Below are 24,491 nucleotides of genomic sequence, written 5' to 3'. Positions count from 1 at the left end.
AATTCTAAACATGAATTGCTCTCGACAATCTAGCGGGACCACGCACAAGTACCCTCCGGAACAGCAATCGCTATGCCGGTATCTACCATCGCCTTGCCCTTGGCCGGGATGACAGTCTCCTTCGCCGCGTACATATCGTATCCGGCTGCGAATGCCGAGCCCCGGGTCGGGGCGCGGGCAGAGTCGACCAGCTTCTTCACCAGCAACGGGGGCAGATGCTGCTGGATGGAGGTCACGGCGGGAGCAGCGGAGGCAGTCATGTTGTCGTTGGTCTTGGTGCGTTTCGCGAGCGGGGAGGCGGGAAGCGAAGGTGGTTTGCGGGTGGCGGGGACTGAATCGGTGGGCGGGGTGGTCTCCTTGGTCATGGCAGTGCGCGATCGAAAGGCAATTGGGAAGGAGAATAAGGAAAGTCGAGTGGGACCGAGTTCTGATAAACGAGACTTGCGGTGTGCCCACCAACCATATCTGTAGGCGCCGTCCCTTGCGCGTTTCACCGCTGGGACGCGTTCACCGCCAACGCGCTTCCCAATGCTGCGAGGATTTGTCGGATGCGGAGCTTTGATTATTCGCAGCCTAAAAACGACTTTGATGCTCTGAGATCGTCCCATGGAAGAATACCAATAGCATCCGAGTAAATCCTTGATCCAATCTCAACTTTGGAAAGCAGCATCTGCCATTATCATGTATAATTGAAGTTCATGCTGTTGGCCTTGAGCTGGAGCTTACCGCCCGCGGGCTGCCTCCACCATCACTGGACCACTATAATGAGATCTTTCCATTACAGATTTTACTATATAAAGAAGACTCTACCGGGTTGTCAGCACTGAATTTTTCATCTGACCGGATCATCGCTGTTGGCTCAATTTCCCAAATGGCTCAATTTTGGATGCAGGACAACCTTGGGTATTGAAAGCACCTTATCATGTTCGTAGTTCCTAGTCGCAGCTTTGCATTGTTTGGTTGTGGTGTTTGTTGATGCTGTGGTGTTTGCCATGTTTGCCATGTTTGCATCGAGCTGGCTCCCCGCTTTGACCGAGGTTGCTGGACCGAGGTACCCCGGCTGTCTCCCCCGAGTTTCTTCGCTTCGATTGTACATTATATCCCCCGAAAGAACCTAATCCATTTCTCTTCCCTTGAACCTTTTGCCTGTCTCTCCCATATCCGGACCTCATCGCCATGGCGGGAGCCGTCCGCCAACCCATAGACATTCCGTCGCTGGAGCGGTATATTGACCAGAACGTGCCAGCCCTGAAGACCCCATTAGATGTCAAACAAGTGCGTGAACAATGCCCTTGTAGTGTTACTAAATACTGATAACTCTCTACTTTAGTTCGGATTTGGCCAATCCAATCCGACCTACCAACTGACCACTGCCGATGGCCTGAAATTCGTGCTGCGAAAGAAGCCACCGGGCAAGCTTCTCTCTAAGACGGCCCACAAGGTGGAGCGAGAGTACAAGATCATTCGGAGCCTAGGCGACACCGATGTGCCCGTCCCAGATACTTTGTGTCTCTGCGAAGATAACAGCGTGATTGGCACGCCCTTCTACATCATGTCGTTCCTCGACGGTCGACACTTCACCGACCCGTCGATGCCGGGCGTGAATGGCGAGGAAAGGAAAGCACTGTAAGTTCTACTTATTCCAGTTTTGTCGCACCCAAAATGAGAATGATTTTTTTTTCCTGACTCACAAACTGTAGTTGGAAATCAGCAGTTCAAACGCTGGCCAAGTTCCATCGAGTCATCCCAAAATCCGTCGGCCTCGAGACCTTTGGCAAGCCAAGCGGCTTTTATGACCGACAGATCGCGACTTTCACGACGATCTCGCGAGCCCAGGCACAGGTGCAAGATGTGGACAGCAAGGAGCCGGTTGGGGATCTGCCCCATTTTGAAGATATGGTGCGCTTCTTCTCGCAGAAGTCGTCCCAGCCGCGCGATCGCGGAACGCTGGTTCATGGCGACTACAAGATCGACAACCTGATCTTCCACAAGACTGAGGCACGGGTGATTGGTATTTTGGACTGGGAGATGGCGACAGTCGGCCATCCCTTGTCGGACTTTTGTAACGTCACCAGCCCGTATATCATGGAAGGGGCGGATTCGTCGACAGAGTCGTTCCAGCCCGGCCGTACGCCAGGCCTGCCGTCACGGGAAGAATGCATAAGTTGGTATGCCGAGGTATCGGGATACAACCCAGCGGAGGATATCCTCTGGGGAGATGCATTCTTCGCCTTCCGGGGTTCGGTGATCATGCAGGGCATTGCAGCACGGTTTGCAGCCCGTCAGGCCAGCAGTGCGCGGGCCAACGACTACGGAAAGCGGGCCAAGCCATTTGCCTTGGGAGCATGGCAACGCGTGCAGCAGGTGCAGAAGCTGGCTCAGCAGAAGGGCAAGCTCTAGTCGAGCATATGTGAGGTATGCCCTTGTACCATCGTGTTCGGTGGACCACGCTTGTACATAGTTTCTGTCTCTGCAAAGACATCCCATTTTTGGTGCATACACTATTTTGCTTCGTATATCCCGGTTTCGCAAAACACAGCTCGAAAAGACTAGCAGAAACTGTATCGGACAAGTCAAGTTGAGCGTAAAAAAGCAGACAACTAGTGAAAGAGGAAATCCTTAATCTCCTGAGCAAGAGGCGGTGGTTGGAATTTCAAGTGCATTAGTTCTGTCAGGATCAATGGTGTCTAAGTGGAGGCGTGACTGCACACACTATGAATGTATACCAAACCCAGCTACACTTGTGTAGTAAGGTAGAGCCCCACGGGGTCACAATAGGGCGGAAGCTCAGTGTGTAACAGCACCTCCTCTCAGGTGCTATACGGTATACCCAAAAGCCCACCACGTGACTTATCTAAGATTGAGCTCGATCACGTGCCATTCTCGGCATCAGGGATATCACCAATATGGGCCATGTCGAAGTCTGTGGGCGTAAAGGGTGTCAGTATGTAGTGGTATCTATTATCAAAACGAAGATGGAACGATCTAGCTGAAAACCTTAGAAAATCAATAGTATTGAATCTTAAAGCTGCGGAGGAGTGTGATACGTTGCATCACATAGCTCAGCTTGAATGTGCAGTGAGTCTCTCTGGATGGTCTAGAGAGAATTTTTAGTGAGATCAATCCGGGGGTGGTGGATGCATTTCGGAATCACTACAATACACTGCACCGTAGCGTACCTAACTGGACACTAGGGTTAGGTACACTGGTTACGCCATGTGTGGTGTCTCGGCTCGGGAGGCAGTAAGCTATATTTTTGACAGCCATCCTACCTTCAACCGAACGGTACCACTTGGGTTAGCGCCACCTCCCCACGGACCAAATCTTTGCAGCATCCTGACAGTCAGGAGATCATGGCGCCAACCACGACGATCGAAGCGTTGACAAGCGCTTTGGTAGCTCGGTTTCTCCGAACAAATAATTATTCGGAGACTCTCCAGGCTTTTATCCGCGAAGCCGGACTGGCCCCCGACGTGGGGCAGAGCTCCGGCGATGACACAAACAACTGGTCCATCCAGAGCTTGCTGGAGGAGAAAATGGCGTTTGACCACAGCGTGAATTTTGAGCGATATGGTGATGGCAATAAAGAGACTGGTGCTTGGAGCGAACCAGGTAAGTTCGATTCTCTCATTTCGTCTGTGCAAGGTCTATCTGTCTTGCGGCTGGAGAACGGGACGGAAACTCGAAGGACTGTAATAAAACCACCAACATGCTTCGGACTTACTGACAAGTATCCAGCTCCCAATAAACCGACGGTGGTTTCAACTCCAACGTCATCAAATCTTCTCGCTGCGTCAGTTGAATCGTGGGAGAAGCCTTGTGACAGTGCCAACACGTCGTCCGGACCATTCATCATTTCCACGGGTGCGGATAGACAAGTGCATCTCCTAATGGCTACGGGTGGAAATGAGAAACTCACTTCCTTTTCCAGTCTGTCAGACTCGCCCGTCCTCTCATACGTGTCGATCCTCGGGGGCCGCTTTGTCCTGATGACCAACATGTCAGGGCATTTGCTGCTCCAGCAAGGATCTGTTACACTGGACAAAAGAAAAGACCATGCAAAGTATGCCGTTAAGGTAGTTGCCCACAAGGACCGTCGCGATCCTACAAAGTTCTGGATCGCTACCGCTGGGTGGGATTCGAGCGTTCTTTTATACCGCATGCATATTCCTGATGGGGAAGAAACAAATTCGCCAGTGATCGGAGAGCCAGTGGCTTGCATAAAGACAAGGACGAACCCAGAATCCTTACTCTTTGTTCCTCATGTTGATACAAGCGAGTTGTTTCTGCTAGTTTCCCGGCGGGATTCCACCTACGTATACTACTACGAGATTGAATCGGTAACGGAGACAGAGAGTGGGATTGCAGCCGACCATACCCAAGGGCTATCTCCTCCCGAATGTCACCTCCTGGGACACCAGAATCTGGCCCCTCATTCGAATGCTTGGGTTGCTTTCTCCCCAGCACATATGGCGCTTAGTCCACACGACCCCGGCGTTTTAGCTGTTGCTACATCAACATTACCGCATATGAAAGTGATCATCGTACGTCTTCTGTTCCCGTCAAGGGAGGCCAAGGATGAAACGAATATCGATGCTGCAGTGACACAAGCCTCCCAGGCCCTTGAGGCTCTGGCACTGCAGAATCGCGAAGATGCAGCCATTCTAGTCCAGGCCAACACCCTTGCACCCCAAACGGCATATTCCACACCGCAAATAGCGTGGCGACCCGATGGTTCGGGGATCTGGGTCAACGGAGATGATGGTGTGATTCGCGGCATTGAGACGAAGACAGGCAAGGTCGTCGCGATGCTGAAGGGCGGCCATGAGCCGGGCAGCAAAGTACGCTCTGTCTGGTCAGGACGTGTTGAATTCTCAGATGTGGGCGGGAAGGAACCAAGTCATGAAGAATGGGTTATAAGTGGCGGGTTTGATAAACGTTTGATTGTCTGGAAAGTATGAAATTGACCGTCGTGGAGGTACACAAAGCTGATGACCATATTGCGGAAACCGCCAGGTCCGTGAATGAATCACTCTAGTTCAAAATATGCAATGACATCAGAAATATTGGGAAATTGCTCAAACTTGATATTGACTCTCAAAAATCTGTACTACTGCTTACGGGTATGTAGCCGTCCATCAGACACTCATTCGCCGTAGAGAGGGCATGAAAGAGCGATTGGTTAGTAGGGGGCTTGGGAGATTTTCTTGGCACGTAATAAAAATCCTTCAGCAGGCGCGCATGGAAATAAGCACGTTGCTGTACACACATATGCCGTGGTAGCGGGGAAGGGGAAATCGAGCTATGCTCGAGGAGAAACATAAGAGAAAATGAAAAAGGAAACAAGTCGACTGCGAGTCAGAAATGGTACTGCACACAGCAAAAGTAGAAGCAGATCGCAAGAACTAAACGGAGAAGGGAGTATCAACTCCCATTTTGGGAATGCCGCCGCTGTGATTTTTTCGAATTGAAGCCTGTTGGATTTCTGTATATCAAACAACCTCAGACACAACGCGCAAGGACTAAACAGAAAACCAGGCCTGATTCGACAAAGCGGACCGTTCGTTGGTCATCGCACGTTATTGTCCCCGTGTCCTTGCGCGCTCATTTTTCAAGCCATTTCCATTTTCAACGTCGTCCGCGCTTATGCGAGCTCACGCTTGCCCTCCTTGCGCTCCTTCTGTTTCATTTGTTAGCCTCCGTTTTATTCCGCAACCGATATAATGTAGATGCTGGCGAATGGTTGAACGTACCAGGGCCTTGGCGGTGCCGTGAAGAGCGTGACGGTGGTTGCGGCGGAACTTGGGGTCGACACCCTTCAGGGAAGGGTAACGGTTGGTCTTGGGCTTCTTAATACTGCACGCAAATAAATATCAGCAACGGTGCCCTGCATAATGTTGTGGCATTGGAGGAGAAGGGAAAGACCGAGCCCGGTTTGACTTGAAAACACTTTCAAGATTGATCCACCTTGCAACCCTCATGTCTAACGGGTCGGTCTTATCATTCTCTCCTTGGCGAATGTATTCGGCTGACTGGTAGCCTGGTCGTTCAATTCGTTCGGTGCCGTGGGAATCGAGGGGCAAGAGGGGATACGGACCCGTTACGGTGAGCCTTCTGGCTGTTGTGGTGCTGGGACGCGTTCTTGGACTCTGTAGTGCGCAAATTGTCAGCGATCGGAAATTCAATGTCTCGGCGGCAAGGAGACTCGAAATATGCTGGGAAGACGTACTGGCCATCTTGTCGGATGTTGTCGTTGATTGACGTGGACGGGATGGTGAGAGAAGAGGTATTCCCGGAGGTGACCCAAATGGAGGGTCGGCTAGGGCTACTTCCGTTTGTGTGGGATCTCGCTTACCGCCGTGGTGCACGGACGCTTCAATATGGGCCGGACTGCTGCATCAGATCGATTGCGTCAGTACAATTGGGGAGTCGAGGCGAATATAGAGGATTCCCGATTATTCTAAGAAACTGCCATTCTTTGACGAATGGTACGACTACCAATTCTAGTCTTTCTGTCTTCAATCAGTGCATATTTAGTCTTCTCGTGAGGCTTGAGAAAATCTGAAAATCACGTGATCGAGACAAGAAGCAGCTTCACGTGACCTAAAACTATAGAAGCAGATCATACAGATTACGATCTCCTTCACGTCTGTATGGCCTGCTCGGATACATTGAAATGGTATCTGAACAAGGAATTGTATCTAAACTTCCTTTTTCCATCCTTAATTTGGAACAAGTGACCGCTCTCATCGGTCCCGTGTACTCTCAAGATTTTGGTTCTCTCCGAAATGGCTGGAAATTCCTCATGTAGATAAATTGTGAGCTATGGAGAGAGACGAACAATGGGAGGTATTCCTATTTACCTGATCTACACTTTAAATAGACGCCATGGAGCGTTTTATGTATGTTGGCTGTTTGGCTGGCAGCGCGCATTTGTTGATCCCGGGTGGTCTCACCACGTGACCCGGCCGCTAGGGAACAACCGGCGCTCCGACTTCGACCTTTGCAACGCAGACGCAACCTTCAAGAGGGATCTCTCCAGCCGTTCCACCCCCCAATCATTTCACAATGAACTCCTTCCGCTTTGCCCGCTCTGCCCTCCGGGCTTATCCCTCCATGTTCAGCGCTCCCATCCAGCGCCGTGGATACGCCGAGGCTGTTGCCGACAAGATCAAGCTGTCCCTGACCCTGCCTCACCAGGTACGTTGAGCCTCCCCGGATTGACATCCGACTAGGGATTCATAAGCTAATGTGTTATTTCTACGACAGACTATCTACCGCTCGACTGGCGTGTCTGTTACCCCTTTCTCCCTCCGCGCCGTTACCAGCAGTCCCTGAATACTGACTCGACCTTCGCGACCACAGGACCCAGGTCAACATCCCTGCCGCCTCCGGTGAGATGGGTGTCCTCGCCAACCACGTTCCCTCCATCGAGCAGCTGAAGCCCGGTCTCGTTGAGATTGTTGAGGAGGGTGGCGCTACCAAGCAGTACTTCCGTATGTCCGACCTCTAAACCGCAACCAACTAGAAGTGTCGAACAAGGGTCGGCAGCGCAAGAGGAATATCAGCTAACAGGAGACGCAGTTTCCGGTGGTTTCGCCGTTGTCCAGCCCGACTCTCAGCTGAGCATCAACGCCGTCGAAGGTTTCCCTCTGGAGGACTTCAGCGTCGACGTACGTTCCACTCACTGTTGCGATCCCAAGAACTTGAACGATACTGATATTCTATTTTTGTAGGCCATCCGCAACCAGATTGGTGAGGCTCAGAAGATCGCCGGTGGCAACGGCAGCGAGCAGGACATCGCTGAGGCCAAGATTGAGCTTGAGGTATGAATATCTTCCAATTTTTCCCGGAAACACAAGACCGCAAGCTAACTCGATTCAACAGGTTCTCGAAACCCTGCAGGCCCACGTCAAATAGATGTACATATCCACTCGCGCACTTCCCTCTGTTTGAACCGTGTTTAAACCCTGTTTAAACGTGTAGAATTATAGCAATTCTCTTTAACAATGCTACAATTGTAGTACCCTAAGGTACCTATGGTATTTCGTTGATTTTATTCTTTCCCTGCTTGCGGTAGACGGAACGCCCTTTCCTTTGACACAGTCTCGATATCTCGTGACTCCCTCGTGACCTTCAAACCTTCGACTGCGGGCTCAACAAGACTCTTTCCCCCTCATTATTCCCACTCCCCGCGCTGACCATGCAATCAATGCGAACCCCGCTGGGAAGAATCGATACTCGTCTGGCCATGACTGACTCTGCAGAGGTTGACTTCCACTCGCCTTCTTTTGCTTCCGTGGTGCCCTTTGATGGCCCGCACTATGGCGGTGATGGTGAGATGGAAGAGATGGATCTCGGTGTTCACGGCAGGCTTCTTGAAGTTCGGTCTACGCTCGACGATTCCGAGACTTTCCCTTTTCGAGAATCCGCAAAGCAATATCCTCCACTTGAACTGGATGTCGAAATGGACAAATACCACTCTCTGGATGACTTCACTGAGCCTTTGAATCCACAGAACACGCCGGTATCACGCAGTGCCCCCGCGTCACGTAACGGTTGCGAAAGTCTCCAAGACGCATGTCGGCACAAGAATCGCGACAATTTGCGTACCAGCTCAGCCCCCCAGATCCAAACCATGTATCTTGACTGGCGCCCACCTGGAAGTTCCCTTCACTTACTCGACGGCGACGATGCTCTCGTTACCCGACCCCAAACTTCCATTTCGCCGATTCCCCGGCCCAAGAAAATGGACGAAGCTTCTACGTCTCACCCTAGGAAGGAAATCGATACTGTCATCTTATCCGCAAGATGTGTTCGCTTCACCCCGCCCCCAGATTCTCCGCCGCGCCATCCACCGCGCCCAAAGCACCTTCCTGTTCCGTCAGTGGAGCGAAAGCAAGACTACATCGCTTCTTTCCGGCAGAAAAAACAGTTTGAAAAGTGGCGAAGCGCTACTCATGTTAAGGCCCAGCGTACGTCTCCATACCGCAGCCCCAAAAAAGCAACGCAGATCCCGTACAACCCTATGAACTTGCAGCCGGAAATTCGATTTTCATCACTCTCTCAATCCCCTTTTCATCGACATGATGAAGCCGGGTCTTCGAACACACCTCGGCCCAAAAGTCTCGCAGAGAGTCATACTCGGGAGGCAGGTATTTTAACAGTTGACCCGGGGCTGACTCCTTCCGTGGCACCTCGGCACCAACTTTTCGACCTAGTCGCCGTATCGCTTTCTCTGCATCGTGTTCACAACTCCATCCAATTCTCTGGTGCCGGACTTCGAGCAATGAATCTTCAGCTGACCTATACTATCCGGCCAATGAGTACCTGGCTTCAAGAAGAGAATCCGCGGAGTGCTGTGTGTAACACCGCTGTCAATGACTTGATTCTACACACATTCTTTGTTGTTCCCTCCTTCCTTTTGCGTGTCCCTCTTTCCATGCTCCATGCTATCAATCAATTTGCCCATACACGCCCCGGCCTTGCCTTGCTTTTCATCTTGCACCTATTCTGGTCCTTGGCGGTTGAGCTTATTATCCCGCTTCTATCCAAGCTAGGTATGGAGATCATCCTGTTCTCGGACCACCGAACTCACCACTAAATGGGCTCTTCTTTTATCAATGGCTGGCGCATGAGTTACGGCTCCATTCGCCAAAATACCACCGCAGTGCCTCGGCTATTCACTTCAAGTTCTATCACCATGCTCTTATATTTTACGCGCGTGCTCGAGTATCCTCCTTCATGGGGGTTTTTATTTGTTTCTGTCCGAGAGTCTGTGTTGAGGAGTTTCAATGTATACCTAGGAAAGTATTTAATACCCAACTCACATTTATGGGGTTCTTGCAGTCAGGATTTTACAGCCTCAGGATTTCACAGCCTGGAGCTTATGCCAAGTTTAAACTTCATTCATTGACCAATTTAAATTCTTTTTTGAGCTCTTACAGTTATGACTTACTCGTGTAAATCAAAAATATCGGTCGTCGGATAAATGAATCTGGATATCGTGATTCTCTCGGTGTAGCCACCAACCGACTACTACTCAGTATTCCACTACATCAACCTAAAAATTTAACCACCACAGCAACGTGGGCAAGATTGCTGTAATTGTACCAGAGCTATTTTCACATTAAGCAACTAATCAACGAAGTAAGTTTTCATAGGGTGATGACAAACAAAGGGCGCGAATTTGAGCGCGCCAGTATTGCTCGTGCCCGAATCAGAAAATTCCATAAATTTCGCTTGCGTCGTAAAAAAGGTATCCTACCCAAACCAAGTCATTTCCATCGCAACATATCCAGACGCAAAAAAACATATCCATCACACATGAAGCCATTCATATCCACACGTGGGCTTGAAAACAAGGGAATCCCATTTTATACAAATCATGGTGGCAAATATCCAGTGGGAAGACATCGCGAAGAACGGGGAAGAACATAAAGTAGGAAATGAGGTAGACATCGTGTTGTATCACTCAAACTCCACGCCATGCTGCTGTCGTTCTTGGCGTGCTCGTGCCCGCTCTGCTCGTCGACGTCGACGATTATTGGCATAAGACCCACTGGCCTCGGTGCCTGTCCATGTGGGCGAGGTGACACTGCCTGGGCCATAGGGCATGCTCGAAGGTGCAGCCTGAGGAATTGGAGGCGGTGGTGGCATATCGCTGATTTGCGAATGGGGCGGGGCGAAAGAGGGAATGCTTCCTGAGGGAGCACCAGTTGTGTGCATCGCCGCCACAGCCGCGGCCTGCTCACGTTGAATCTGCTCCGCTTGTCTCCGCTCCATCTCCTCGACACGCCGCCAACGATCGTTCTCACGCCCTTCGTCACCAGATAGAGAGCTTGCACTGCCTGCGCGTCGGCGAGAGTTGCGGCGTTCTCGACGTCTGGCTTCGCGACTGGCCGCGGCCTCTTGCTCAGTCAACCGGCGGAGAGTGACATGGCGCCCGTCGCCGTGCATCTTGACCTTGACTGATACCGGTGGAGACTCAACATGGTCCTCGCGATGCCGACTGTCATCTCGGCGTCGACTATCGTCCCGATGTCGACTATCGTCACGGTGGCGGCCTACGCTGCTGCGACGATTGCTGGCAGCTCCCAACGCTGCTGCGCCGGCAGCACCAGCGGCGGCGCCTGTTGCCCATTCTTCACCATCATGCGAAGAAGGCGGTACCTCAGAAATCAAATCACCAGAAACATGCTGATGCGCTGGTGGAACAGGAGGAATGTCGGAATGGGTTCCATGAACTGGAACAGCGCCTGATGCAACAGGTTCCGGTGAAAGGAGAGAGTCGCCATGGGATGGGTGACGTGGCGGACGAGGGGTAAAATCGGTTGGCGTGAGGTCACTTTCGGTATACGAACTTGGTCGACGGCGTTGAGGATAGAATCCTTCTGTCTGCTGGCGCCGTTTGCTGTTGGCTCTTTGGAGTCGCTCGTCTTCCTCATCCTGACGGCGAATTTCCTCCATTCGGCGCTTTTCCTCGTCGTCCTTCTTACCGCGGCTGAATAGCCTCTTGACCGCAGCAAAGGCACCAGCACCCATTACAGCATCACGAACTCCATGCGAGGGACGCCTCGGGGGCTCTGTCGAGTAGGCGCTGTCATAATAGTACGAGGATCCCGGGCTCTGGGGTCTGCTTGGCGGCCGGCTTGGGGGTGATTAAGTGGTGCGTGATGAGTAGGCTCTGGCCGCCCTTCCTCTAGGCGACTGAAAGAGTCTTCGGTATAGCTGTCAGTCCTGGAGTGAGCAGGTCTATAGCGTCCCGCTTCAGAGTCTTCCTCGCGCTTCTTTCGACGATCCCACCAGCTTTTGGCAAGCATGGCACCGCCAGCCAGTGCACCGATCTCTAAGATCTTCTTGCCCCAGCCACCGCCTCCGCCATGGCGAGAAGATTCGTCCGAGTATTTCTCGTCCGAGTAGGACGTTCGGGATTCTTCATATGCTTGGCTGGTGGTACGGCTCCGTGGTCGTCGTCGGAACATAGAAGCCAATCCAGCACCCAAAGCACCTCCAGCTAAGGCACCCCCGAGGCCGCTGTGATGATGTTGCTCCTCGATGACTGACGGGCCGTCATATCGGCTGCCATGCTCACTTGGTAAATGGTATCCTTCGTCGTCGTAGAGATAAGACAGTACGAAATAGGTGACAAGCAGCGCGAATGCCGCTAGCGCATACAAAATGAACAGCACTTTAGGCGATCCATACAATGTCAGACCTAGGGGGATCTGAATGACTCCCAGGATTGCCAAAGTTCGGCCGAGCCAGCGGTGGATCTGGATGCGATGTCAGTCATTTGATTATAGCCGGGGCCATTTGAGATTTCAGACTCACCACTAGTTTTAATGGAATGCGATGTCGTTTCCTCTTACTCTCCATCTTGTGCGTAAGCCAACCCCACAGGACCTGGAAAATGACCATAACATAGATTGCCAGGCCAATGCCATGGTGTGGGTTGGTCAGGCTTCTCTCCGGTCCTACTGCAAACCAGCCAAGTACAAACACCACTGTTGTCAAAAGGAGCGTCATAACCTGACACCAAGCATGAAGCTTGAATGCCCAGTAAGGATTCCATCTGGAGTAGTATCGGATGATCAAGGTTGAAATTGGGACGATACCCAAGAAGACAATTGTTGCGATGACACCGTGGGCGATGATTATGGAGTGGTATCCGGTCATATCTTTGAAGCGATTGCCCATGCCTAAGATCGGTTAGTTAGGCTCAAAAAAGTGATTTTGGCGTTCTGAAGGTGCCCGCCAACTCACCATTGTATCGCATCGTCTCAAAGTTCACACCCATCAGATTGGGCAACAAGAACGTGTCGCGCTGCGAGTCCCATGTTCCATCTCCGACATGGAGTGTGTTTGACGAGTACGTACTGCTCCCGGCAGCCGTGAGTCCCGAGTCCGACATGACGCTGGCTGTTGCCGAAGTCTTGTGCGATCGTAAAGCTCTGGAATGTCGGGATTACCGAAGGAGATCAGTCGCGATCTCCCGATCCGAAGAATGCACCATGCGACGGGAAGGACGTGGATGGAATGCTGTATGACAGGCGCCGGAAAGTAGTTGTTGCTTCTTGGACTGCAGCTTGGATGGAATTGGGGAATAGATGAGGTTCTGGATCCGTTGTCTAAGTGGTGTATGATAACGGTGTAAGCAAGAGAGTTCGGAGAACTTGAAGAGCGCCGGGGGGAGAAGAAGGAGAGGAAGTCGTACGAGATGCTAATGCCCAAGTCGACCAGGATGCAAGAGGATTGTAAAGTCAGCCACGGGCAAGATATTCGATGGAGAACGAGCGAGAGTCGCACAGGATCAACACAGACGGGCTGAGAGCGCCGTGTCAACTGTTTTCCAATAAGGGTTTAGTGTGCCAGCGCATTCCCGCAGCAACGGAGCTCTAACCGCCTTCCTGAAGCGGGTGTATTCTGGGTGGGCCGCATCAGATAAAGTCATGTGATCTTATCGGCACGAGACCTTGTGCCATTGACCCCAAATTGGGGCAAGCGAGCTCGTCATTTCCCTCTTGTCTGGTGTCGACGCCTGGTTTCCGAGTCGCCCCTGGGAAGTAGAAGGCAGCAAGGAGACTTTTCCATAAAGCTGCATCCAGCAATGCCGGAATCACAGTTGGAGATATTTGTGCGAGCTTTGTCTCGGTAAGTCACGGTGCTCAACATGTACATTTGGATGACTTTGATTTGATGGCGGGGCTGAACTCCGATACTAATGATTTACGACAGCCTCTTGGGTTGGGCCTAGTATGTTGCCAGCCACCCTCCTTCCAGATGAAAACACCTTTCTCTCACGGAGAAGTATACTAACCTGCCTCGGTGCAGTATGTTCAGCTGGTCGGCATCCTTCTACCCTCAACCAATCTATAACTTCCAGCGCAAATCTACCGTGGGCCTGTCGATCGACTATCCGACGGTCAATTTCTTAGGCTTTACCTGCTACACCATCTATACCGCAGCCTTCTTGTATTCGCCATTAATTCGTGACCAGTATGCGGCCCGACACCCGGTTGCGACAGAACCGACCGTGCGGTTCAACGACTTTGCATTTGCGGCGCATGCCACCATCCTCAGTATAATCATCTATACCCAATTCTGGCCCTCGATTTGGGGCTTTCATGTTTCCCGTCTCCAGCGGATCAGTCGGGCGATGCTTGGGCTGTTCTGGGGCTCCATCTTTGCACCTGTGGTGCTCACCTGGATTGTCCTGGCCCGAAGCCCGGATGCTGGCAATGACCCTTTAGGGTGGGCCTGGATTGATGTGGTAAGTGAGATCCGGTCGATCTCAGCCGTCGGAACAGTCTTGATCGAAATGCTAACGCAGGAACCTCGGGTCGGGTCTTAGATCTATGCTTTCTCATATATCAAGCTGTTGATCACGGTGGTCAAGTATGTTCCGCAGGCGTGGTTGAACTACAAGCGACAGTCAACAGTGGGGTGGAGCATTGCGCCGATGCTGTTCGACTTGGCGGGAGGTGTCCTTTCCCTGGTGCAGCTGGTGCTGGACTCGAGTCTCCAGCGCGACTGGAGCGGAATCACCGGAAACCCGGTGAAGCTCCTGCTTGGCAATGTCACCATTTTCTTTGACTTGATTTTCATCGTCCAACACTATATCCTATATCGGGATGCGGAGGAACCCAAGGCGCAGCGCGCCCACGACCCGACGACGCCTCTGTTGACTGATGCCCATGGCCATGGCCGTCGAGCATGAGACATGGATTTTTCGATCCACCAACGAGCGTCGAAAGAGATCAGATAGAGCACACGCCGAGGGGCCAAATCCAAGACATCATTGTGGGGAACCACACTATTTTTGTAGAAAACGATCCTCTTGCAAGCAGCAGAGAAGAAGAGACACTGGTTTGGGGAGGGGAAAGCAAGTACCGAGACGCAAAACCCGAAGCGATGAGACATGGTTCGCGAGGCCATCATGTGATTCATCATCTTCGTATTGATGTCGGATCTGGTGTATGAGGGCCCGAGGGATCCGCGGGTCGCATCCGTGGGGTTCGTAGCTCCGATCCGAGGCCGCAGCAGCCACGCCGACCCTCAGCCCTACCGTGCCTCCCTCCTCGACGGCTCTGGCAATCCTCATGGGTGGCTGACATTTAGGGGGATCCGGCAGCGTGCGGAGGAACGAGTCGGGCACTCGTTGTGGACCATCAGCCCTAAAGCTTCCAGCTGCGTGTGTGCCGGACGACGACGGGAGGTACTCGGGTACCCTCTGTATACCCGTCGTACTCGCGACACCGCTGCTCGCGGTTGGCGGCGACCCTCTTTGCGCTCGCCTGGCGCACGCTGAATGGTCGGCCAGGGCGCTAAAAGCTAGCAGGCCAATGGGGCTGCTGCCAGGGCGTGCGACTGGGATCCGGGCTCGGCTGTAATCGTCGGTGTCGGGTTGCTCGGGGATCAGCTGAACGAACGCACCCCAGGCCGCATGCCAACCCTTCGAAGTCCTCCCAGGCGCTGCTATACGCCATCCTTGCTTGTTTCAGGAAGGATCGCTCACGTAGTATGCGATTGTCTCGAACCCCAGGCCCTGTCCTGGCCATCTCGGCAGCTAGTGCCATCTCACCCCGCGAGCATGGCCACAATAGATGGATACTACCCTTATGCTGCCGTTGCGTCTAGGCGTCCGAGGAATGAAGAGCGGCTGGTTGGCAGCTGAACCGACGGTCAAGACGATTGGGACCTCGCATTGGAAACAGGACGGATCGGGTTGTTGGAGCATGCGACAAGCCTCAGGCAGGAGGCTCTCCCTCGACATCTGCGGCCCCATCGATCTGTCCCGACAAGGCCCACCCGCCGGCCCACTCGGGCGACGCTCATAGGGTCCGCCGTGTATTCAGATGGACATCCAGTATGGAGGGGCAGGGTATGTCCGCAGGCCCCGCCAAGGGCCCCGAGGTATTGACCCAGTCGGCCGGACGTGCTTTTGGCCTTTTGGTGGTGGCTTTGCAATCCCTGGTGGAACCCCAGCCGTCGTGGCCAATGACGCTGGCCGACAGCAATCCCCAATCTGGTTTAACGGCGCGAACATGGTCCGACTGGCTCGACCAGATGCCTCCCCCAGGCCAGAGTCGCCGTCACTGCCCGTCACTGCCAGTCACTGCCAGTCACCGGCACCGCTCACAACACTGTTCGTACAGAGGCCCTATCAGCAGTCGACAAGGCCGTGCTTTTTTTTAGAGCGCCCCACCCCTGCCGTTTCACTGCATTACCCGTTGGTTCAGCCCTACTCGAATTGAACACACTACTGGCACTCTTACGTCGATCTGCCAGAGCCTGCATGGACATGCCCCAGCCCTGACCGATCTGAATCACTGTGTATTATGGCCAGAACCACCGTTCTGGTACCATGGGGCCGGTGTGCGTTTCCCCGTCCCATGCACACCTGGGCCCGCCCCCACCACTGATGATAAACCACCGGGAGCTGCATGTTTCTTCCCTCTTGTACATATTTATCCAACGGGCTCCATCTGAGTCAATCTCGCTGCAGATCAACTTTGAATTTCCATTCCAATACGGAACGCCTGGGCATCCGCAGAAGAAGCACTGCCTCGCCGAGATTCTTTATATACACTTCGGCTGCACCGCGCTTCGGGTCCTCGTCCCTGGATGCAAGCCACATTTAAATCATCCTTCCCCCTCGTGGAGCTTATAAATCTCGCTCTCGTCATCCACCACCGTGTGCGATTTTATTTTTGGGGTCCATCGATATCTTTGGATTTGGTTTCGTCCCAAGACATAGACGCTCCCCCATTGCGAAATTGTGAAGTTCGGCAGATGGCCCTCGGCTTTTGCTCGCCGTACGACCAGAATTGAACAAATTGCACGCCTGTCTCCCCGTGAAGTAACGCCAAATAAATAAAGGAAAAACGAAAGAAAGGGCGCTGCTATGAAAGCTCATTACTCTCCCTCCAACGCCTTGCTGGACTTTGACCGGGAGGTCGACCCTCTCTCCTTGTTCTCGGAAAAGAGCCCTTTTACCAACAATACTGTATACTCGGTACCCGGCATGTCGACGAAGAGAACCTCCGATTGGGAGAGCAATCCCCCTGGCAGCTCTGGCAGCAGATCGTTGGACCCCTCCACCTTGGTAGGTCTGACAGGGATTCCTGTCAGCTCGTCTACCGGTCATCCTCATTCGACTTGCGTCAACCCACAGGCAGGCTATGTCCCAGCCCACGCGCACTCTGTAACATTCTTAGCCCCCGAAAGCTATTTATCAGACCAGCGGGACTCCACAAACGACCCGATGGATTCTCTGTACAACTGGTCCAACTCCTCAAACGCGGAAGAATTGAAACCTTCCCCCTCGGTGGATCCTACCATGTGCTCGGCCTCGACGTCGCCCTTCATGCCACCATACTATAGCTTCGGGCCGCCGACACCATCAATGCATTCAGAAATTCAAGCAAGCAATGGATACACCCCGCAACAAATCAACAAGTGGTGTATGGAGAGTGATCCGGCCGGCAGCTTCTACCAGCCCACAACGACATATCCGGCCATGAGCCCACTCGCCTTCCCTCCCGCGGAGATGTCCCCAAACGTCTACTCGGGTCTCAACGACAGCGTGAGCACCTCCGCTGAGCATTGGTTGTCCATTCCGGCACAGGATGCCAGCTTCCTCTCACCTTCTGCCACCGCCATCTCTATCGACTCTTCGTCCGCCATCAGCACGTCACCGGCCCCCACTCTCTCCGATTTTGAGTACAAGTCATCCTCGCCCCCTTTCAACCCGGCCGATCTGACGCGGTATGGAATCCCTGCGGGTGAGGGGGTTTGGCGCTGTGCCCACCCTGGGTGCACCTCGCAGGCATTGTTCCGACGTGGCTGCGATCTGCGAAAGCACTTCAATCGTCACCGCAAGCATCTCTTCTGTCGACACGAGGGTTGCCCGCAGTCCAGGCAAGGCGGATTCTCCAGCAAGAAAGATCGTGCGCGCCATGAGGCAAAGCATAACCCCGGGATTGTGTGCGAATGGGATGGGTGTGGACGGGTTTTCAGCCGAGTGGACAATATGAAAGATCATGTGCGACGGATTCATCGACGAGGCGGAAGTCGTTGATCATGGATTCTGGTTCCTGAATTACGGACGATATTGACTTACGAGGTTTACGATGTGCAAGGACTTTGCTCTTCTTTGATTTTTTTTTGCCTCTCTTCTTTCATTTCTTGTGTTATTTCTGGGAATGTACAACTACGGGTGGGAATAGCAGGATCTGGTGAATAGGCGAATATGGATTGACATGGATTAGATTTCAGGAGCAGGCAGCCCAAGCCCAAGAAACAGGCCGGTGAGCCTGGGAGCTTGAACGCCCTTCGATTGTTTCGATATCTTCCGATATTGATTTCAAAATAGGAATTGGACATTATAGTATGTTGTGGCCAATGAGAAACTACAGTCTTTTGTCAGAAGTCCTCTATTTTGGATATTTATTTTGTGATTTTCTGTCATATCTCTATTTTGGCAGTTACATAGAACTCTGAGGAAGCCTTGAGGTTGGCTTCAGGCTCATTACTTGCGATATTTGGTAAAAATAGTAGCCTCGAAGCGGAATTCCGCACCCGCGTCTCAGGGTCTGTGACATGTGTACTCCTGGGCAGAATGCCCAGATCGAAGCCCCATTTCGAATGTGCGCATTTCTCATCGGTACACAACACTGAAGCAGCACAACATCGCGCACCTTTATTTTTAAAGCATGACCGTTGAGGTCCTCCCTGGCCGTGCGGAAGTCCACTGATCGACCGTTTCGAGAAACCGAGTGCGCAAACCGCCTGGTGCAAAGTAGAGAGAGGTGCCAAACCGGTGTATGTACTAGTCGTATGTACAGGTACCTAAAATCCCTACTACCCTGGGGTATACCTTGGAAGCCGCTATCTCCCTGTAGTGCTCTCAGGCACTTTAGCTAGGATACATTAGGGTATAGTAGATACGCCACAAAAGCAGTATGGGCTGTGGACGGCACCGGCTGCCACCTCATCTCCCCCTCACCACTTCACCCTTAACCTCCCCTCATCTCCGACCGAGCTGAGTTGTCACCAATCCCAACCCCCCACCTGGAATGATCTGCACCGAGCCTCGTCGCAACACATGGCCCGATCGAGCAAGTGTCGGTACGCAGCTGCGCCTCTTTGGGGACTCCACCCGCGCACCAGTCCGGTCTTTGACCAGGCTAATGCCAGCTAAGCTCTGCCTGGGATCCCTGACGAAGTGCGAGCCATCCTAAGGCTATTCATTCGAAGACTGGTTGAAGCTACGCCCATTGGGGTAGGCCTTGCGACGGCTGGGAGCGGATCTGGTGTACCCGCCTCTCTTGTCTCCCCACCGTGGTCGCCGCTGTCTTGCGTGCGAAGCAAGAGACGCCGTAAAACCCGGTTTCTGGGAATCCTCCGCGCCTCGGACCTCTAAACTGCAAGAGGCATGGCGCGGTGTGGAGGCGAGTCGATCGCGACGGTGGTCAACTTTATTCTCTGGAACCTTCGCCAATGCTCAGCACCTGCTGTTTTTCCCCGGGGGTGGGGGGCGCGGCTGAACGCTCCATTGGCTGCTCTCGTCATGCATCAACAATTGTATTCAGCAAAAATACTTCGGGAATACTACTTGACTTGATTCCGGAACCCGTTGGGAATACCCACCCTACAAGGCATAGAAGTCTACCCGGTACATACTGTACTTCAGGTACTTGTCGGGTTCTCACGGGCTCTGTCATGTACATCTCTGAAACAGAAAGGTACCAGCTTACAATTTAGGCGTCGATGCTCCTTGTTTCATCCCTTATCTAGCAGTCCCTGGGGTTCTATCGTCCATTCCTCTCGTTGGGGCTCTGTTCCTCGAGCCGGGCCACATGGCATACCACAACGTGGCATTGATCGCTGGCCAGGATGAATCATTTGAGTCACTACCCCTAAACCTGGTTTGGCTTCCCCAGGCTTATCAGGGACATCTACGCTGTGTAACCTTCCAGAAAATCACGCGCCTAGGGTAAGGATATGCTGGGTTGGATTCTTTACGAGGTAGGATTGTTGGACATTTCGTGTCGTATGAGGGGCTGTGTGGATATTGCTATTTTAATCATGGTTGTTTTGAAATTGCTTTTTTTTCTTCCCTTTTCCATATCTATTCTCTGTATGACTTGGTGAGGCCGAATGCTGGATGTTCTCGTGGTGGGGTCGGGAGATTCAGCCTCGTGTTGGCTGCCGCGTAGATCATGACAATCTTAACCACATTAGCACGGGCATTCGCCTCCAGAAAACCTACCTTTCAGAGAGAGAAACGTGAAGATCTCTGTCCAAAGTCTATAAGATATACGCACGTGATATGGCTGTCACCTTTTCCCTGCTAGTCCCCCAGTCTTAGGTGAGAGTTGTTGTTGTGACTGGAACGGAGTAGAGGGTTCCACACAGAACGTGCTTGATGCATTCGAGGCTGTCGATCATTGACCCATACAGCGCATGATTCTTCACCCAGGACATCTACTGACATATCATAAGACTAGTATGATATGTGAGAAAGAAAGTTGTACAAAATTTAAAGCACTGAGTAGTACCCTGTTCAAAACTCCTTGTTGGTGCTGATCCAGTCGAGCTGACCATATAATCCAGATACATGAAAAGAAGTCGACACCAGATTCTCGATTTAAAAAAGACAAGAGAGAAACAAACGAATGGACCATTTTGCGGGGTGGTAACGCTGCCGAAAATAGAATTAACAAAACGAATGGCCCGTGTATCATCATGCTTCTAACAGAGTGACATGTGGTATGGTATCATCGAAGGAACAGTGCAGGAAACGGCTGGAAGAAAGGTATCACAGATGGAAATTCGTCACGCGTAAGTGGGTTCTCGAGGAACTGCCGTGTACTGGTGGTTGGGTGAACGCCATGGCTGCAGCATGGCGGATGCACATCGTGTATGGCACCGCTCTCGGAGGGGACAAAGAGAGATTATGAATCATCCGGAGTTCATCCTCCGCCGCCGCCCTCGGGTGCTGCCTACCGGCCGCTGCGCGAGGACTTGCCGGAGGATCGGATCGTCTTTATTCTTATCGACGTGGTGAACGCGGACATGTCTGTCTCCTGTTAATGGTGATCCTCATACCACGGTGTACGAATCAAATAATAACATACCGTTGAAGATTGTCTGGGCGGGGGTATTTGTGTTGCTGATCCGGGCAGAATGGACAGACATAGCCCGGCGAATTGTGCACCAGACCGTGTCGCATCATTTCATTCTTGCGCTTGAAGCCCTTTCCTCCTACACCACGAGGGCAGCCATCGACTGGACAGAAATGTGGCCGGTCTTGCGAGTGAACGTTCGCATGCGAGCTGTAGGAATAATGTTAGCACTGGATCTTTCTACTTGGGAATACTTATTTTCCCTCGTTGCACCTACTTGAGCAGATACTGCGTCTGGAAAGGCGGTGCCGTGCATCCCGGATGGGTGCACTTGTAGCTGCCCGTCGTCGCGACTCCGTTGGCTTGCGGGGTAGAGCTGAACGCAGTTCGTTCGCAAACACCAGCCGGGGGAGTCGGAGCAATCTGCTCAGTCGGCGTCGGATAGCTCGTTGCGGGGCTTTTCGTGGTCATGGGAGACATGTCGTAAGGAGTCGGCGGGTGGTGCGGGGTCTCCGCAGCCTGCGAAGGCGGAGGAGGTTGTGTGACCGGAGGTACTGGCGGTCTCCAAAACGATGGCTGCGACGCCGGGGACGGGTTATTTGACGCATCTTTGAGGCTCACCGGGGAAAAGTGCGAGAATGGGCTGGGTGGTATTTGCTGGGGGAAGAATTGCCTCGGCAGTTGACGATCGTGAGGCGAATCATTTTGTGACGTCGCGGATGGAGGATAGGAATAGGGTGAGAGCCCATTGTGTCGCGCCGGAGGGAAGTCGCTCGAGGAGAGACCACTGAGGGCCGAATGGATAGAAGGCAGGATCTGGTTGTTATTATTGCCGCTATCGGGGGAGGTGCCGGCGCAAGAGGACGGAGGAGACAGTGCCTGGAGAGACGGCAGAGACGGTAGGGAGATGCGATTCCTGAGGTCGGGGGATCGTTTGATGTCACTGAGTGGAGGCGGAGGCTGAGGCTGGTCGATCGAAAGTCTGCGGTCTGGTTGGGTGAGAGTGGACACACTGGGACGATGCGGACGCTGAGGCGGAGACTTGAAGCCGTGGAGGTGGGTGTTGTTGTTGTTGTTGATATCCACCGGCGCACACGGTACCGGTGGGGGTAGCGTGGTGGGGAACTTGTTGCGTGGAGATAGTGATCGCTCGTGGTCCTTTGCAGAATAGTCCGGTCCCTCCTCTTTGTGAGAATGTTCTGGCGGTGCTGCCGGGGTGGCTATAGTCGTCCGTGCCGTCGCTGTCGCTGACGCTGTCGGTGTCGGTGTCGGTGTTGGTGCCGCTATCGTTGCTGTCGCGGGAGTCGTCGCCAAAGTTGACCCCCTCGTGCCCTCCCACGGTGCCGGTGGCTTCCTCTCCTCTGAACTCCGATCCTGCCTGAGCCCGTCCGTCAACGGGTTCTCGCGCGCATAGGCAGCAATATCCGGACGGTCTGGGGCTAAAAAATTGATCAGCACCGAGTCGCCGTGACGCGTTTGAGTCTGGGATTCCGGCCAGTGCGGCTTACGGGAACGGTCTGGCGTTCCCTTGTCGCCTTCGCTTTTGTCGGGAGCATCGTCGGATTTGGGAACGAACGGCGGCAGGGGTTCGTCCGCTTGTAACTTGGGTTTCACCGCCACCGGTGGAGGCGACCGGCCCATGGCATCGTCCGAGTCGTAGAGGTCGGACGTCATGGAGGCAGGGCCGGGCGCATGCGGCGCCTAGCGGAGGGAGGGGGAGGAGATGTGTTGTTCGCGGTGCCCTGGAGCTCGATCGCACAGCATAGCACGAGGTCGGGTCCTCACGTTGTGGTCCTCTGTCAATGGGTCTACTGCATGGATTAGCTCTGTACCGCGGACAATCACTGCATTTCACCCCGCTTGCGACAGTCGACCACAGCAGCTAGACCACGAGACAACTCTTCCGAGTTCGATGGCAGAGAGGCGAATGCAGCAAGCAGCGAGCAAGCGGGAATCAACCATCACCACTATCGATGGGGAGACAGAGAGAACCAGTCGACTCGTCCGCTCCGTCAGACTGCAGGTCTCACTGGGGCTGGGAGGGGGAAGACGGTGCAAGTTGATAAGTGTCCAGAGCTTTGGGGGATGTAAATGGGGGTTGGGGACAGGGAATGGACTGGAGGCAGGGACGCTAACGTACCGGGTGAGGCTCCAGAAAAGAGAAGGACAGATGAGGCTCAACAGCGGATGTCCAACGCCATTCCCTCGAATGATATCACCGTGGAGAGGAAGAGGCGAGGAGGACGAAAGGAGGGGGCGGACAAAGTAATGAGCTAAGCGCGAATGCTCGAGGCGGAAGCGACACGGGACCAGAAGGGGGAAGGATGGGGGGGTGTGGGTGGAATCAATATCCTGCGCGAGCCCAAAAGAGAAAACGAAGGGGAAAAGGAAAAATGAGCCCAAGAGCGAAATGAGGCTCTGGGAGGGGGTTGTGCCTCAAGGTGGGCCTGAATCGAGGCTCCCAGACGGACTTTGCAATTCCCCGCAACCTTCCTGCTGACAAGTGCAGCTGATCCCCTTCACTTCTCAACGCTCTACAGGCATCCTGGTCTGCTCTGCCCTCGACGCAGCAGCACACAAACTCGGAGGATTTGGTGGTCGCACAGTCGCAGCAGGCTCCACCGTTATTTTCGCACTTCTCGGAGTCATCAGCCGGGGTTCTGGGCGAGTGGAAGTGCCCGTCCCCGCTCCACGGGGCTTAAACCCGGGAAGGGAACCTGCACGACTCACTCCACCAGCTCGATGATCCACTGGCCTCCCTCCTCAGCACGTCCGGATTGGCTACGATGACCCCTCCCCAGCACGACAGCCTTGAAGGATTGACAACGCAACAGTTGCGTTTCAGGGGGGCTGAACAGGCAAGATGCGGCCCGCGCCGTGTCCTCGATAACCAAGATCTTGACCACGACCACAAGCACGACCACGGGCACCAAACAAGCATCCCAGGGGAGTGGGAGGCTACGGAGGACAGAGGGCGGAGGCTCCCTGGAGGGCCCGATGGAAAGGAGAGGGGAGGACAAAACTCTTCAGCCGACCTGGGCTAGCGGGACGGTTCCAACTTTCCCAGTTTCGGCCCCGAAAAGGGGTGTGGGTTCTGTTTCTTCACCCCCTCAGCCTCACCCTGACGTGGTAGAGCCGCAGGGCCGCAGCAGCCTCATTCTGCTCGCCAATCACACCGCACAGGGCCCCTCCTCCCTGGAGACACAAAGCAATCGCACAGGCTGCCCGCCCCGGGACGCATTCGACGTCCGTCCCAGTCCTGACGCAGGTTGTAAAAACAAAAAAGAAAAGGAAAGGAAAGGAAAAAGAAAAAAGGAAACTCTCTACACGAGCCCCTCTTTCTTGGGTACTGCGAAGGGT

The 24,491-nt window shown here is 53.4% G+C and overlaps 10 protein-coding genes across 10 annotated transcripts; 6 read left to right on the top strand and 4 right to left on the bottom strand.

Moving 5' to 3' along the window:
* Nucleotides 1–1,176: 1,176 nt before the first annotated feature.
* Nucleotides 1,177–2,400, top strand: N7532_010882 (phosphotransferase family protein; the record flags this gene model as incomplete). The annotated part of the gene is made up of 3 exons (XM_056623373.1): nucleotides 1,177–1,275; nucleotides 1,331–1,626; nucleotides 1,701–2,400. The coding sequence occupies 3 exons, from the start codon at nucleotides 1,177–1,179 to the stop codon at nucleotides 2,398–2,400; spliced, it is 1,095 nt and encodes a 364-aa protein (XP_056470789.1).
* A 953-nt stretch (nucleotides 2,401–3,353) lies between these two features.
* N7532_010881 (uncharacterized protein) lies at nucleotides 3,354–4,961 on the top strand (the record flags this gene model as incomplete). Its single annotated transcript, XM_056623372.1, has 2 exons — nucleotides 3,354–3,612; nucleotides 3,739–4,961. The coding sequence occupies 2 exons, from the start codon at nucleotides 3,354–3,356 to the stop codon at nucleotides 4,959–4,961; spliced, it is 1,482 nt and encodes a 493-aa protein (XP_056470788.1).
* Nucleotides 4,962–5,644: 683 nt separating this feature from the next.
* On the bottom strand, nucleotides 5,645–6,296 carry N7532_010880 (60S ribosomal protein eL29; the record flags this gene model as incomplete). Its single annotated transcript, XM_056623371.1, has 4 exons — nucleotides 6,230–6,296; nucleotides 6,098–6,149; nucleotides 5,754–5,856; nucleotides 5,645–5,680 (listed from the first exon to the last, which is right to left on the bottom strand). The coding sequence occupies exons 1-4, from the start codon at nucleotides 6,234–6,236 to the stop codon at nucleotides 5,645–5,647; spliced, it is 198 nt and encodes a 65-aa protein (XP_056470787.1). The 5' UTR covers nucleotides 6,237–6,296.
* Nucleotides 6,297–7,068: 772 nt separating this feature from the next.
* Nucleotides 7,069–7,920, top strand: N7532_010879 (F1F0 ATP synthase subunit delta; the record flags this gene model as incomplete). The annotated part of the gene is made up of 6 exons (XM_056623370.1): nucleotides 7,069–7,200; nucleotides 7,270–7,292; nucleotides 7,366–7,496; nucleotides 7,585–7,673; nucleotides 7,737–7,826; nucleotides 7,888–7,920. 6 exons carry the CDS (start codon nucleotides 7,069–7,071, stop codon nucleotides 7,918–7,920), a joined length of 498 nt encoding a protein of 165 aa, XP_056470786.1.
* A 283-nt stretch (nucleotides 7,921–8,203) lies between these two features.
* Nucleotides 8,204–9,604, top strand: N7532_010878 (uncharacterized protein; the record flags this gene model as incomplete). The annotated part of the gene is made up of 1 exon (XM_056623369.1): nucleotides 8,204–9,604. The coding sequence occupies one exon, from the start codon at nucleotides 8,204–8,206 to the stop codon at nucleotides 9,602–9,604; it is 1,401 nt and encodes a 466-aa protein (XP_056470785.1).
* Nucleotides 9,605–10,470: 866 nt separating this feature from the next.
* N7532_010877 (uncharacterized protein) lies at nucleotides 10,471–12,913 on the bottom strand (the record flags this gene model as incomplete). The annotated part of the gene is made up of 4 exons (XM_056623368.1): nucleotides 10,471–11,503; nucleotides 11,560–12,275; nucleotides 12,334–12,701; nucleotides 12,766–12,913. 4 exons carry the CDS (start codon nucleotides 12,911–12,913, stop codon nucleotides 10,471–10,473), a joined length of 2,265 nt encoding a protein of 754 aa, XP_056470784.1.
* Nucleotides 12,914–13,609: 696 nt separating this feature from the next.
* On the top strand, nucleotides 13,610–14,719 carry N7532_010876 (putative L-cystine transporter; the record flags this gene model as incomplete). Its single annotated transcript, XM_056623367.1, has 4 exons — nucleotides 13,610–13,653; nucleotides 13,738–13,755; nucleotides 13,834–14,272; nucleotides 14,354–14,719. The coding sequence occupies 4 exons, from the start codon at nucleotides 13,610–13,612 to the stop codon at nucleotides 14,717–14,719; spliced, it is 867 nt and encodes a 288-aa protein (XP_056470783.1).
* A 96-nt stretch (nucleotides 14,720–14,815) lies between these two features.
* N7532_010875 (uncharacterized protein) lies at nucleotides 14,816–15,488 on the bottom strand (the record flags this gene model as incomplete). Its single annotated transcript, XM_056623366.1, has 2 exons — nucleotides 14,816–15,386; nucleotides 15,436–15,488. The coding sequence occupies 2 exons, from the start codon at nucleotides 15,486–15,488 to the stop codon at nucleotides 14,816–14,818; spliced, it is 624 nt and encodes a 207-aa protein (XP_056470782.1).
* Nucleotides 15,489–16,906: 1,418 nt separating this feature from the next.
* On the top strand, nucleotides 16,907–18,082 carry N7532_010874 (putative C2H2 transcription factor; the record flags this gene model as incomplete). The annotated part of the gene is made up of 1 exon (XM_056623365.1): nucleotides 16,907–18,082. The coding sequence occupies one exon, from the start codon at nucleotides 16,907–16,909 to the stop codon at nucleotides 18,080–18,082; it is 1,176 nt and encodes a 391-aa protein (XP_056470781.1).
* A 2,885-nt stretch (nucleotides 18,083–20,967) lies between these two features.
* Nucleotides 20,968–22,805, bottom strand: N7532_010873 (uncharacterized protein; the record flags this gene model as incomplete). Its single annotated transcript, XM_056623364.1, has 3 exons — nucleotides 20,968–21,085; nucleotides 21,144–21,341; nucleotides 21,409–22,805. 3 exons carry the CDS (start codon nucleotides 22,803–22,805, stop codon nucleotides 20,968–20,970), a joined length of 1,713 nt encoding a protein of 570 aa, XP_056470780.1.
* Between the last annotated feature and the right edge of the window lie 1,686 nt (nucleotides 22,806–24,491).

Source organism: Penicillium argentinense (genome assembly GCF_028826775.1).
Source record: "Penicillium argentinense strain IBT 30761 chromosome Unknown utg000010l_segment0_segment0, whole genome shotgun sequence".
NCBI lineage: Eukaryota > Fungi > Ascomycota > Eurotiomycetes > Eurotiales > Aspergillaceae > Penicillium > Penicillium argentinense.
The sequence above is the reverse complement of the archived record's forward strand: the minus strand, read 5'-3'. Positions and strand labels throughout refer to the sequence as shown.